Source organism: Oryzias melastigma, linkage group LG5, assembly GCF_002922805.2.
Source record: "Oryzias melastigma strain HK-1 linkage group LG5, ASM292280v2, whole genome shotgun sequence".
NCBI classification, from domain to species: domain Eukaryota; kingdom Metazoa; phylum Chordata; class Actinopteri; order Beloniformes; family Adrianichthyidae; genus Oryzias; species Oryzias melastigma.
The window spans coordinates 30,619,403-30,631,712 of NC_050516.1; the positions used below are offsets into that span (position 1 = coordinate 30,619,403).

The 12,310-nt window shown below is 36.9% G+C and overlaps 2 protein-coding genes and 1 long non-coding RNA gene across 6 annotated transcripts in view; 1 reads left to right on the forward strand and 2 right to left on the reverse strand.

Moving 5' to 3' along the window:
- LOC118598808 overlaps nt 1–7,846 on the reverse strand; it is an 11,923-nt gene extending 4,077 nt beyond the window's left edge. The window contains exons 1-2 of the long non-coding RNA XR_004947977.1: nt 7,712–7,846; nt 4,762–4,852 (exon numbers count right to left, since the gene is read on the reverse strand). This is a non-coding gene — a long non-coding RNA (uncharacterized LOC118598808). The remainder of the gene's footprint in view (nt 1–4,761; nt 4,853–7,711) is intronic.
- Nucleotides 193–10,193, forward strand: mfap2 (microfibril associated protein 2). The gene is made up of 9 exons (XM_024270369.2): nt 193–864; nt 1,759–1,820; nt 4,722–4,769; nt 6,361–6,384; nt 6,455–6,520; nt 7,735–7,776; nt 7,839–7,926; nt 8,136–8,209; nt 9,466–10,193. Exons 2-9 carry the CDS (start codon nt 1,790–1,792, stop codon nt 9,567–9,569), a joined length of 477 nt encoding a protein of 158 aa, XP_024126137.1. The 5' UTR covers nt 193–864; nt 1,759–1,789; the 3' UTR covers nt 9,570–10,193.
- The window catches only part of LOC112145237 (rootletin), a 32,587-nt gene continuing 29,918 nt past the window's right edge, over nt 9,642–12,310 (reverse strand). For 3 of the 4 annotated variants that reach the window (XM_024270366.2, XM_024270365.1, XM_024270364.2), the window contains exon 37: nt 11,221–12,063. In XM_024270366.2, the coding sequence (XP_024126134.1) occupies nt 11,977–12,063 (87 nt within the window). In that variant the 3' untranslated portion in view covers nt 11,221–11,976. Of the gene's footprint in view, nt 9,664–11,220; nt 12,064–12,310 lie in introns of those variants that run through there. The other variant, XR_002919040.1, reaches the window with a different exon arrangement.

Below are 12,310 nucleotides of genomic sequence, written 5' to 3' on the forward strand. Positions count from 1 at the left end.
GTAGCTGAAATATTAGATAAACTCCAAACTAGCCTATGCCAAAATAGTCCAAAAAGCTAGCAGAATGCCAATTTTTAAAACTTAAAAACTGTAACTTTTTAACATAATTATGAATAATAAAAAACACGAATATTATTCCAGAATAAATCAACTTAAACCTTAAATACCTTTCAATATTTTACCCTCCATAAAAATATATTTTGTCAAAATTATACAAGTTAGAAATAAGTGAAAGATAACGTCGGGTCATTCATAACCATAAAATAAAAAGATCTGGAGGGCCGGATAGAATTAGCTGGAGGGCCGGATCCGGCCCCCGGGCCTTGACTTTGACACATTTGATTCTAAAATGTTAATAAAATATTTAAAAATAACAGTTTAGTTACAGTATAACAACATACCTGTGTGAGTGTTTTTCCTATTTAATATATTATATTATTTTATATTATTTTTGTCATGTAAGTCTTTATGTTATGTAATTAAACTGCTTCTACAGGATCAGTTCCAAATAAAATAGTTTTTAGGATAAACTCACTGATAAATGTCAACATCACCCAGCTTAAATGTGTCCTTGCTTCCAGCATGAGGCAGGATTGTAGCAAATCTGAATAAATAAATCAAACTGCTATTGTTGATATTTCAGTCATGATGCTACACGTATGAAGACACCACATCCCCGCCCGGGGTCCGTGTCCCGGTTGGACCGCGGCCCTGCGAGAGGCCGGGGGATCTGGACGGGGAGGAGACTGCAGATGTGGGGAGGATCGATGTGGAGCAGTTGGTTCCTCCTGCGTTCAGAGAACACATCAGAGCCGGCACAGCTCGGAGATAATTCAATCAGAGGTCTTGAGACCCGTTTTTCAGGTAAAACACGTCTTTGACATTTTTTATGGATTTAAGGGGCAGAGAGTGAGGAGACTTTCCTGTGGTGGGGTATCAGCAGGAGAGATCAAATGAAGGAGGTTTATGTTGAGGTCAGCTGACAGTAGTTTGGAGTTCTCACCAGAATAAAGAGGTGAACCTCCCGGTCCGGTCCGGTCCAGAATGCTGTAAATATTCACTCTTTTCTTAGATTTCTCGTCTTAATTTAGTTCAGTTGGGTTACATTGTAGCATCTCCTGTGTGTGTGTTGGGGGGGGGGCTGTTGCTGGAAAGAGAAGGACTCGGTTGAGGGGGGCTAATTGCTCCCAGATGTGTGCAGTGAAAACATATGGTTCCCAATAGTCATTGTGGTGCAGAGGAATAGTTTGTGTGTGCACAAACGCACAAACGTGACGAGCATGCCAACAGTCTACAGTCGGTCCAGTAAATGAGAAGTTCTGCATGCTTGGTTGGAGAGTTTCTTCCAGACACAACAGAAAGTTCTCCATTTCTGTTACTTTCTCCGTCTTTATTCTGGGTTTTTTGGGGCTCGGTGGGGTGAAGAAGAGGGGGAAGGGTTGGAGGAAATGACCAATGAAGGTTGTGGGGATGGACGGAGGCAGCCAGGGATGAAGAAGAAAAAAAGAAAAAAGAGTGGGGGGGTGGGGGGTGAGACGCTTGCTTTCCTGGAATGCAGCCGGTTACCACACCAATACAGCAGGAAAACTTTCTTATCGTCGGAGCCCCCCACCCATCGAGATCTCCACAGGCTGGAGGCCGGTGGAGGGCAAAAAGAGGAGGAGGGGGCAGTCGGGGGATGAGAAGGTGACGGAGGGCAGAAGGAAAAGAAGAGATTTCAGGAAACCAAACGTTGCTCTGTTCTCGTCCTGTTTCCAGTGTTTTGGCGTCAGACGACCTCCCAGAGACCATGAGAGCCCTGCTGCTCATCTGCATGCCAGGTAACTACGGCGGTTTCCACTGAGTAGTTCTGGACATGGAGATGTGGGTTGGAGGAGCTCAACATTTTATTGTGCTAGACGAAACTTCTGAATCCAAATCCGTCCTGCTGTCAGATCAGTCACAATCATCGGCATCAGATCACCAAAGCTTTTTAAAAGGAGAAAATTAAAGAATGTTTACGCACAAGAATGAGGATAACATTTCACCTCCAGAAGAACCAGCCTAAAGTTCTTTACATGGAGCGAATAACTAGTTATGAACTAATGAGGCTTCAATTATTTTTTCAAACTAGCTTTAATTAGTTTTTTTAAATTAAAAAAACGTTCCCAGTAGTGTTTTAATTATGATTATGAAGTTTTTAACTAAAATCCTACAATCTAAATGTCTTCAAAAGCCATTTTTCATGTTGATCTGAAGCCTTTGTTTCCAAAATCTCCTCTGAGGGGGCGTGGTTTGATCGACACCTCTGCTTTAACTAAATCATGGACCTGTTCTAACTATATCTAGAATGCTGGTAACTGATTCCCATACATTTAGAGGACTCTGTCAAAGCAAAGGCCCGGGGGCCGGATTCGGCCCTCCAGGTAACTATGTCTGGCCCTCTAGATGGTTTTATTTTATTGTTATTAATGGCTCGATGTTTTCTTATTCTTATTTCTATCTTATATAATTTTGACAAATCATATTTTTATGGAGAGTAAAATTCTGAAAGTTTTTTAAGGTTTAAGTTTATTTATTCTGGAATAGTATTCCTATCTTTTTATTATTCATAATTATGTTAAAAAGTTACAGTTTTAAAGTTTTAGAAGTTGGCATTCTGTTGGTTATTGGGCTATTTTAGCATTTACTACAATTTTTTTGTTCATTTCGGAATTTAGCTAATATTTCAGCTACATGCTAGCTGTTTTGGCTAATTTAGGTTTTCTTTTCAGCTTTTTGGGGATATTTAAAGGTTTAGCTATTTTTCCCAGCTACATGCTAGCTGTTTTCTTAGCTTTAAGGCTAATTTGGTCTTAAGCTAATATTTTAGCTGGCTATCAGCTTCAGCAATTTCAGCTATCAATTTCAGCATTTTCAGCTATCAGCTTCAGCATTTTCAGCTATCAATTTTAGTGTTTTCAGCTATCAGCTTCAGTGTTTTCAGCTATCAATTTCAGCATTTTCAGCTATCAGCTTCAGCGTTTTTATCTATCAATTTCAGCATTTTCAGCTATCAGCTTCAGTGTTTTTATCTATCAATTTCAGCGTTTTCAGCTATCAGCTTCAGCGTTTTCAGCTATCAATTTCAGCATTTTCAGCTATCAATTTAAGCATTTTCAGCTATCAGTTTCAACGTTTTCATCTATCAATTTCAGTATTTTCAGCTATCAGCTTCAGCGTTTTCAGCTATCAGCTATCAATTTCAGCATTTTCAGCTATCAATTTCAACGTTTTTATCTATCAAGTTTAGCGTTTTCAGCTATCAGCTTCAGTGTTTTCAGCTATCAATTTCAGTGTTTTCAGCTATCAGCTTCAGCGGTTTTAGCTATCAATTTCAGCATTTTCAGCAGCCAAATTCAACTTACAGCATTCACACTAGCATTATCACAGTTACAGTTTAAAGTTATAAAATGTAAAGTGTTTAATAAATGTTTATTCTGTTTTGCCCGCGACTGAAGGTGTGTTTTGGATTTTGGCTCCTTGTGCGATTGAGTCTGACACCCCTGACTTAGAGGTCTGTGACACTAAGAGTCATTTGACCTGGTTTCCTACAGAACAAAACCCATCTTGATCTGCAAAGTTCCACTTGAGCATTTAGAAAAAGACTCTTTATATTTGATTCTGTGGGAATGAAGTCAGAAATGTAGCTTTAAAATATTTATAATTATTGAATTATTATTATGCGTTATACTTTTTTATTTTTAACAACTGAAATTATTTTATTTTTTACAGCAGCACATACAAGTAATTTTCAAAATAAAATACAGCCTGTGTCAAATCTGCGGCTGCACTAAACAAGCTAGAAAGTCGAGTCGAAGGTGGTATTTTCTATTATTAGTGAGCCTTCATCCTTTTTCTCCTTTTACTGTTGATCATTAACATGACAGCATTACAGTAGAATCCATTAAAAAAGAACATAAGTTATACAAACAAACCACTGAAAGTAATTAAAACCTTTTACTATTGTTTTACTTATTTTTTTTGCATTTTTCTTCGTAGCCAAAGAGCAACAACAGAGGAATTAAAGAGGTTTAGGTTGCAGACCACTAGCATAGACCGTGGTTGAAGAACAGAACTTTAATTAATCCAACAACAAGCATGTATTAAAACTAAGGGTTTTATTGCTAAGTGTGAAAAATGTTCTGCTTTACCGTCAGTTAAAGATGTTGATTCATGCAGCTCTTTGTGATTTATTTAAAAACCTAGAAATAAAGAAATCTCAACTATTAATCCTTTTTGGAAACAGACTTTTACAGTTATTGTATGTTTAACTCACAAAAAGCAATAAACCATTGACAACCCCTCAAGCTCTTTTTTGGCTTGGAAACACAAAAAGAACATTTATTAAAACATTTATTGATGATCTCAACCACAGGTTTCATTTTTCATGTTTCTCTGCCTCTGGAACTTTCATTTTCATCATTCATTTGGGGTTTTTCTTTGGATTTATGTTCTTAAATAGAGGATTTTCTTAATCCGCAAAGATTTGTGAAATGCTTTCAATATGTTCTCTAAACTGGTTCCAATTAAACGGTTCCATCATTCAGATTTTGGGGAAATGTTTGGTGAATTTTGCTCTAAATCCATCTGAAGTATTGAGTTTGAAATGTTAAAAAAGGAGGAAATCAAAGTTCTTGTCATGATTTTGTCTGGTTGCTCCATCTTTGTGACTTTAGCCTGTTTGTGTAAACTGTCAACAGTTCTGCTGCTCGCTCAGGAACAGTACCCGGACCCGTTTACCTATCCCGGTGAGTCCACTCGGAGAGAATGTCGCTTCCGCTCGTCTGCATCTGGTTTCTGATGTGAACCGCCCAGGGGTCACTCCTCCTGCCTGGGAACAGCAATAGGAGGATTCTGGAATCTATTAATTCTGAACATCTTCCACGTAAAGTCACCAGAAACTACGCTTAACGTACAGAATGGATTCCATCTCAAATGATGAAGATGCTGGTGAAATGCTTCAAGAAAGAAGATTTAAAGACACTTTAATGACACATTTGAAAAACAAATAGTTTATACACGACACAAGACTAACCCCCTAAAATCTAAACATGACGACTTCTAGAGAAAGTTTGAGCACAAGCTGCTCCAAAGAGAGAGACACATTAGTTGTGCAGATTCTCCACCAAAATACTCTAAAAATTTTGATTTCTTAATCATTTTTCTATCACACTTTTAATCTGTAGCATTTTTGGACGATATTTTTCTCACAACTAAAGCTTTTTGATCAAAAATATATCACTGGAACCAATAGGAAATGTAGGAATGGAAGGAAAGTTTTCAAATAAAAATCTATGCAACTTTCAAATTAATTTCTAAAATATCATTTTTTTAAATTATTTTGAAATGTATTCACTAACCATGTAAAGCCAAATGCTTAAAAAATGAAAAAAAAAAACCTAAGTTTGGGAGAAATCCCAAAATCTGGTGAGACTGACAACAAATCATTTACATTGACAGTTTGACTGCAGAAACTTGTATTTGCACTCTTCTCTTTTGATTTTTTAAATTGTTTTTTCTAATCATAAATTTTAAAGATTTTAAAGTTCAAACTTCAACTCAACTTCAACTTTTAAAATATGTAAATGACTTTGACCTTGTAAAGTTTCATTAAAGAAAATGTAATTTTGGCAGGAATTGAGATATTTTTTAAACACTGTGATGAAATCCACCAAAAAAACTGCAATATAATTTTAAATGAGATATAGATTATATCACTTACGATGAACTGGGTGACAAAAATGTTAATTTGAGAATCAAAAGTGTTTATCAACCATTTGAAATGTAATCAATACATTTTAACATGGTGGGTAAAAGGAATTCATTACAAAAATGTTCCATAATTTCAATACGGCCAGTAATCATTAAAAATATTAACAATCAATAAGTTATTCGGATGATTCGTTTAGTTTTGAAAATCAAAAATTTCTCAGCCATAAGACTTTTTGAGATTGCTGCTACCTGATCTTTAATAGCTACCAGATCTATAATGAAAACCTGGATCTGGATTCCTGATTTGTAACGACTACCTGATCTGTAATATCTACCTGATCAATAAAAGCTACCGGATCTGGCTACATGATCTGTATATATCAGCCCGATCTGCAATATCTACCCAATCTGTAATGACACAGATTGTAATTTATTGTTTTAAATGCATCTGTAAACCATGTGAACTCAAAATCAAACTGAACTGAGAAAAAAAACTCTTTATCAAATCGATCAGTTCTGGAAGTTGTTATCGATACCCAGCCCTATTTGTGACATTCTGACATGTGCATGAGATCATGTATTCTCCCTCTGTTGAGCTTTACTGTATGTTTCCCCTCTTTTTCTCAGACTCCTACGATGATTACTTGCCAGGTAAGGCCTACAGCCTCATCCATGTTCGAATGTTGTTGTGTGCTTAAAGAAACCCTCTCTGCTTGACCAGCTCCCCTTCCTGGAACGTATCAGGAGCAGGTTCAGCTCGACCCCCTGGTGCGTCCAGAAAAACCCGGTACGCCTCCAGCCAGCCACACACAACACCTTTGAGTAGAGCTGCCACAAACGATTATTTTAGTAGTCGACTAATCACAGATTATTTTTTCCGATTAGTCGACTAATCGGGTCATGTAGGAAGAGGACGTAAAACACATCAAAACTAGATACATTCACACTAGCATTATCTGCAAAATGCTAGTGTGAATGCTGTAAGCTGAATTTGGCTGCTGACAATGCCAGTGACGATAGCTGAGGATGCTGAAATTGATAGCTGAAAACAATGATAGTCAGCTGAAATATTAGTTAAATGCTAGATTAGCCCAAAAAAACAAAAAAGCCTAAATTAGCCAAAATGGCTAGCATACAGCTGAAATATTAGCTAAACTCTAAATTAGCCTAAATAAACTTTAAAAAATCCCAAATTAGTCAAAACAGCTAGCATGTTACTGAAATATTAGCTAAACCCCAAAATAGCCTAAAAAGCAAAAAAGCATCAATTAACCAAAATATCTAGCATGCAGCTGAAATATTAGTTAAATGCTAAATTAGCCTAAAAAATAAAAAAGCCAAAGTTAGCCAAAACAGCTAGCATGTAGCTGAAATATTAGCTATACTCCAAAATATATTTAAAAAAGGCTAAATTAGCCAAAATGGCTAGCATACAGCTGAAATATTAGCTAAACTCTAAATTAGCGTAAATGAACTTTAAAAAATCCTAAATTAGTCAAAACAGCTAGCATGTAACTGAAATATTAGCCATACTCCAAAATAGCCTAAAAAACAAAAAAGCCTAAATTAGCCTAAATAGCTAGCATGTAACAGAAATTTTAGCTAAACCCCAAAATAGCCTAAAAAGCAAAAAAGCATTAATTAGCCAAAATATCTAGCATGCAGCTGAAATATTAGTTAAATGCTAAATTAGCCTAAAAAATAAAAAAGCCTAAATTAGCCAAAACAGCTAGCATGTGGCTCAAATGTTAGCTAAAATCCAAAATAGCCTAAAAACTAAGGTTTTTAATAAATCTCAAAATAGTCATTTTAGCTAGCAGAATGCCAATATAACTTTCAACCTTACTACACTCTGAATCCATATAATATAAAGTAAAGACTAATCGACTATTAAATTACTCTTCAACTATTTTAATGTTCGATTAGTCGACTAATTGTAGCAGCCCCACTCTTGAGTAAAGATCAGAACCGAACTGACCGGTCTTTTTCCTTTTTTATTAGAGTCCGAGTTTGAGACGGAGCCCACGGAGCCTGGTCCTCTTGGTAAGTCGATCAGCAAGTTCAACTCCCAAGTGTTTGAGCTGAGATGATGTCGTTGGTTCCAGACTGCAGGGAGGAGCAGTACCCCTGCACCAGGCTCTACTCGGTCCACAAGCCCTGCAAGCAGTGTCTCAACAGCCTCTGCTTCTACAGGTCTGGGAAAACCTTTTCTGGTTATAGATCACAGCATTTCTTTAAGTTTATCTTCTGGATCTGACCTTAAGGGCAGAGTGGTGAGAGGAGGAAGAATCTGATGTTTCTGTTAGGACGTTCCCCCCAATGTCTGATGTTTGAGTCAAACAACTGGATTTAAAATGTTCCAGAGGAGTTGATTTCTTCTTCATCTTGTGTTTTTGTCGCAGCGTGAGGCGGATGTACGTCATCAACAAGGAGATCTGTGTGCGGACCGTCTGCGCGCACGAGGAGCTTCTCAGAGGTAAAATCCAAACACATTTAGAGCCAGGGGTGTCCACATCCAGGCCCAATCCAGGTCATCAGCAGCAGAATAAGTGGGACTCCTGGAAAACCAGCTCGCAATCCTGGATTTGGACACCCTTGGTTTAGAGCACGGGTCAAAGTCAAGGTCCGGGGGCCGGATTCGGCCCTCCTGGTAATTATATCCGGCCCTCGTTATTAATGGCAAAATTTTACTTGGCGCTCATTTCTAACTTGTATAAATTTGACAAAATCTAATTTTATGGAGAGTAAAATATTGAAAGTTTTTTAAGGCTTAAGTTGATTTATTCTGGAATAATATTCCTACCTTTTTATTTTTCATAGTTAATGAAAAGTTATGGTTTTAAAGTTTTAATAATTGGCATTCTAAAAGCTTTTTGGACTCTTTTACAATTTACTAAGATTTTTTTTGGCTATGTTGGAGTTTAGCTAATAATTCTGCAACATGTTATCTGTTTTGGCTAATTTAGGCTTTTAAAAAAAAATTTTTTTAGGCTGTTTTGAAGTTAGGCTAATATTTAAACGCTAGCTGTTTTGGCTAATTTAGGCTTTTTTGTTTTTTTGGCTATTTTGGGGTTTAGCTTATATTTCAGCTACATGCTAGCTGTTTTAGCCAATTTAGACTTATTTTTTTAGGTTAATTTGGAGTTTAGCTCATATTTCAGCTGGATGCTAACTGTTTTAGCGAATTTAGGCTTTTTTAAAAAAGATTTTAGGCTGTTTGAAGTTAGCCTAATTACATGCTAGCCGTTTTTTGCTAATTAAGGTTGTTTTCAATTTTTTAGGCTATTTTGACGTGTATTTATTTTTTCAGCTACATGCTAGTTATTTTGGCTAACTTAGTTTATTTTTTTTTTGTTTTTCAGGATAATTTGCCATTTCACTAATATTTTAGGTGGCGTTCAGCTTCAGTGATTTCAGCTATCAGCTTCAGCTTTTTTAACAATCAATTCCAGCATCTTCAGCTATCAGCACTAGCATTTTCAGCAGCCAAATTCAGTTTAAACAGCATTCACACTAGCATTATTGCAGGTAATGCTGTATATCTAGTCATAATTTTGTTAAAAAGTACATTTTTTAAAGTTTTAAAAATGTAGTTTTAGAGTTTTCAATGAATGTTTGTCCTGTTCAGCCTGCAACTTAAGGTGTGTTTTGGGTTTTGGCCCCCTGGACGATTGAGTTTGACACTCCTGATTTAGAGGAAATCCGGTCTAAAACTGATGTTTGTGTCTTTAGCGGACCTGTGTCGTGACCAGTTCTCCCGCTGTGGCGTGATGGCGCTCAGCGGCCAGTGCGCATCGCTGGCAGGAAGCTGTGGAAAGAGCTGCGGTGGATGCTGATGATCAGGAACGCCACCCGCCCGGATGCTGCCGTTCCTCCTCCTCCTCCTCCTCCTCCTCCTCCTCCTCCTGCATTCTCCTCTCTGAGCTTCTCCTGTACGAAAAGCAGCTTGAAAACTTTTAACGCTCTCTGTCCGTCTGCCCAGTAAATCCTGTCTGTACGGATGAACATCCTCAACACTGATGCTCTGGTGCTATGAAAACTCTCAGAGGTGCACAATAAACCGATTTTTTTACTTTAAATATTATATTTTGCATAATGTGACATCAGTATCTCACATTTTTTTGTACTGTAGTTTCATTAAATAAGCATCAATCCAGACAACAGTAATCCATATGTAGTGATGACGTGTCTTTGTGTTGAGTATCTTGAGTGTGAAGAAGCAGATGGTGAGTGACCTCAGTTTTTGCTACTGCTTTGTGAAACTGACTCAATAAACACTGAGGATAAACAACGTTTTTAGAGTTTTTTTGGTCTATGATGCATTAAAAATAAACTCCAGGAGTTTTTCTGCACACAGATACTTTATTCTCCAGCAAACGCGTCGTCACTGCTGTTGTCAGTCTGTCAGTGTGAAACTAAGAAAATATCATCTAGTAAAAAAAATAGCCAAAAAAAAAAAATGGTAAAAGACATAAATAGAACATTCATCCAGAATACTTGTTTTGGTCCATGATCACATTTGAACTGGGGACAGGTGGAATTCCAGCTTCCCGTCCGTACATCCGTCCATGTTCAGGACGCTGCAGCGTTTCCTTCCTGTTCTGATCAAGTTATCTTTTACTATAACAGATGACTGGCTGTACTCTGCATTTCTAGTATCAGTCGTTAGTTTTTCTCTCCACAACAGTCTATCGTTTTGCTCAGTAGTGTATAATTTACACTGAATTATTTGATTTGCGACCTAAATAGACTACTGTTAAAATCTGGAATGATCTGAACTGATTTGGGTTTGTGCAGCACCTTGACAAAACCTTGGATATAAATTGGTATTTGTTACATAAACTGAATTAAATCAGCAGCTACAAAAAAAAGTTTTTGTGCTTCAAGCTCAAACATTGACAGTATAATCACTGGACAGCTTTCTTATAGTTCATGTCATATTAAGTACATTTTTTGGCACATAAAAAACTCAGGTAAACTTTTAGCAATTTCTGCAATCTTGGTATCAAAACACTGAGCTCGTTAAGGATATGGACGCTTGTACTTTTGGTATTCGTGTGTTTTACAGTATTTAAGATTTCACGAAATTAATACGATTTTTTGGGCCCATGTTAAGTCATTGTGAAATTTGCAACTTATGCAGTTTTGATCTAAAAAACGTTCAGATCGTTCAGGACATTCATGCTTGTACTTTTGGTATTCATAAATTTGACGCAATTTAAAAATTTTACGCAATTTTTGTTAATTTTTTTCACGGCATAGTTCAAATTATTTGTTCAATTTCAAATCTATGCAGTACTGGAGTCAAATGTTAAGCACGTTCAGAACATTAATGCTACCGACGTTTTTAAGTATAATTTTGAGCATAGCTAATATTTAGCAACAAGCTAACATTTTTGGCTAATTTGGCATCTACTGAGGTTTTTTAGGCTAATTTTGAGTTAAGCTAATATTCTACCAATATGCTAACATTTTTAACTAAGGTGGCATCTACTCAATGTATTTTTTTTCTGGAGTTAAACTAATTTTTATAAACATATTAACATTTTGAAGTATTTTGGAATTTCCTGAGGTTTTATTTTGAGCTTAGCCAATATTTTAGCAACATGCTAGCAGACAAACAGGACGCCACGGTGACGGAGGCATTTTCCATGGGTGACGTCAACACCTCGATATGTCCAGTGATTCTACAGTCAATGAATTCAACAAACTAGTTAGCCACAATAAGCTTGACTGAGGTGTCACCTTCACAGGAAGTTCTTTTGTGTCCTGTAAAGGGTTAAAACATAATATGGGGCTAAACGGGAAACTAAACTACAACTCTTGAAGAGGGAGCATTATTTGGGAAATAACGTGTTAAAAAAATCAGAGTTATCGTCACATTAGAAAAGTCAAGTAATGCCCAACAACTAATATTAAGACTGAGTTTAGTATTAGTATTTAAAGTAGCTATGATTATTCTATGGTTAAATCCTGGGTTTAATAATTATTAGATAAATATGTTTTTCTGTGCGAGTGGTTAAAATCATAAAAAGCTTAAACACTTTTTGTTCAAGTGAACACAAAGACGTGCACTCTCTCTGTGACCCGGTTCGTTTTGGCTGATGTCAGCGTCGTTTTCAGTTCATTGAGGAACGTCAGCATGATGTCCATTAGACTTCAATAAAATCAATGACCGTGAGTGTGAACGCGGTGGTTGGAGTTCGCCTGCACTGACGGCTGCTTCAGAGTTCCAGACGTTTCTTAGATCCCTGCTGACGTTAACGTGGACGGAAGAGAAGGCTGCCGCCGTTTCATCTCCTGCTGCAGCTGCTCCTTCAAAGTGGACACCTGGAGAAAAAAGGAAAACGTCATTTTCCCTGAGCTGAATAAATATGGAAATATTAACGCTCAGAAAATCAAGGGGGCATTTAGTGTTTTTAAATTTGTTGTTTTCAAAGCTGTTTGGTTTGTTGAATGTGTTTTTTCCTGAATAGAGGAAACAGTTTGTTTCTTAATGGCAAAAAGATAAAACTTGTACCATTTTCTATGGCATAGTTTCTGCAGAGCGGCAGCTGTTCAATAGATTTCCATTCAG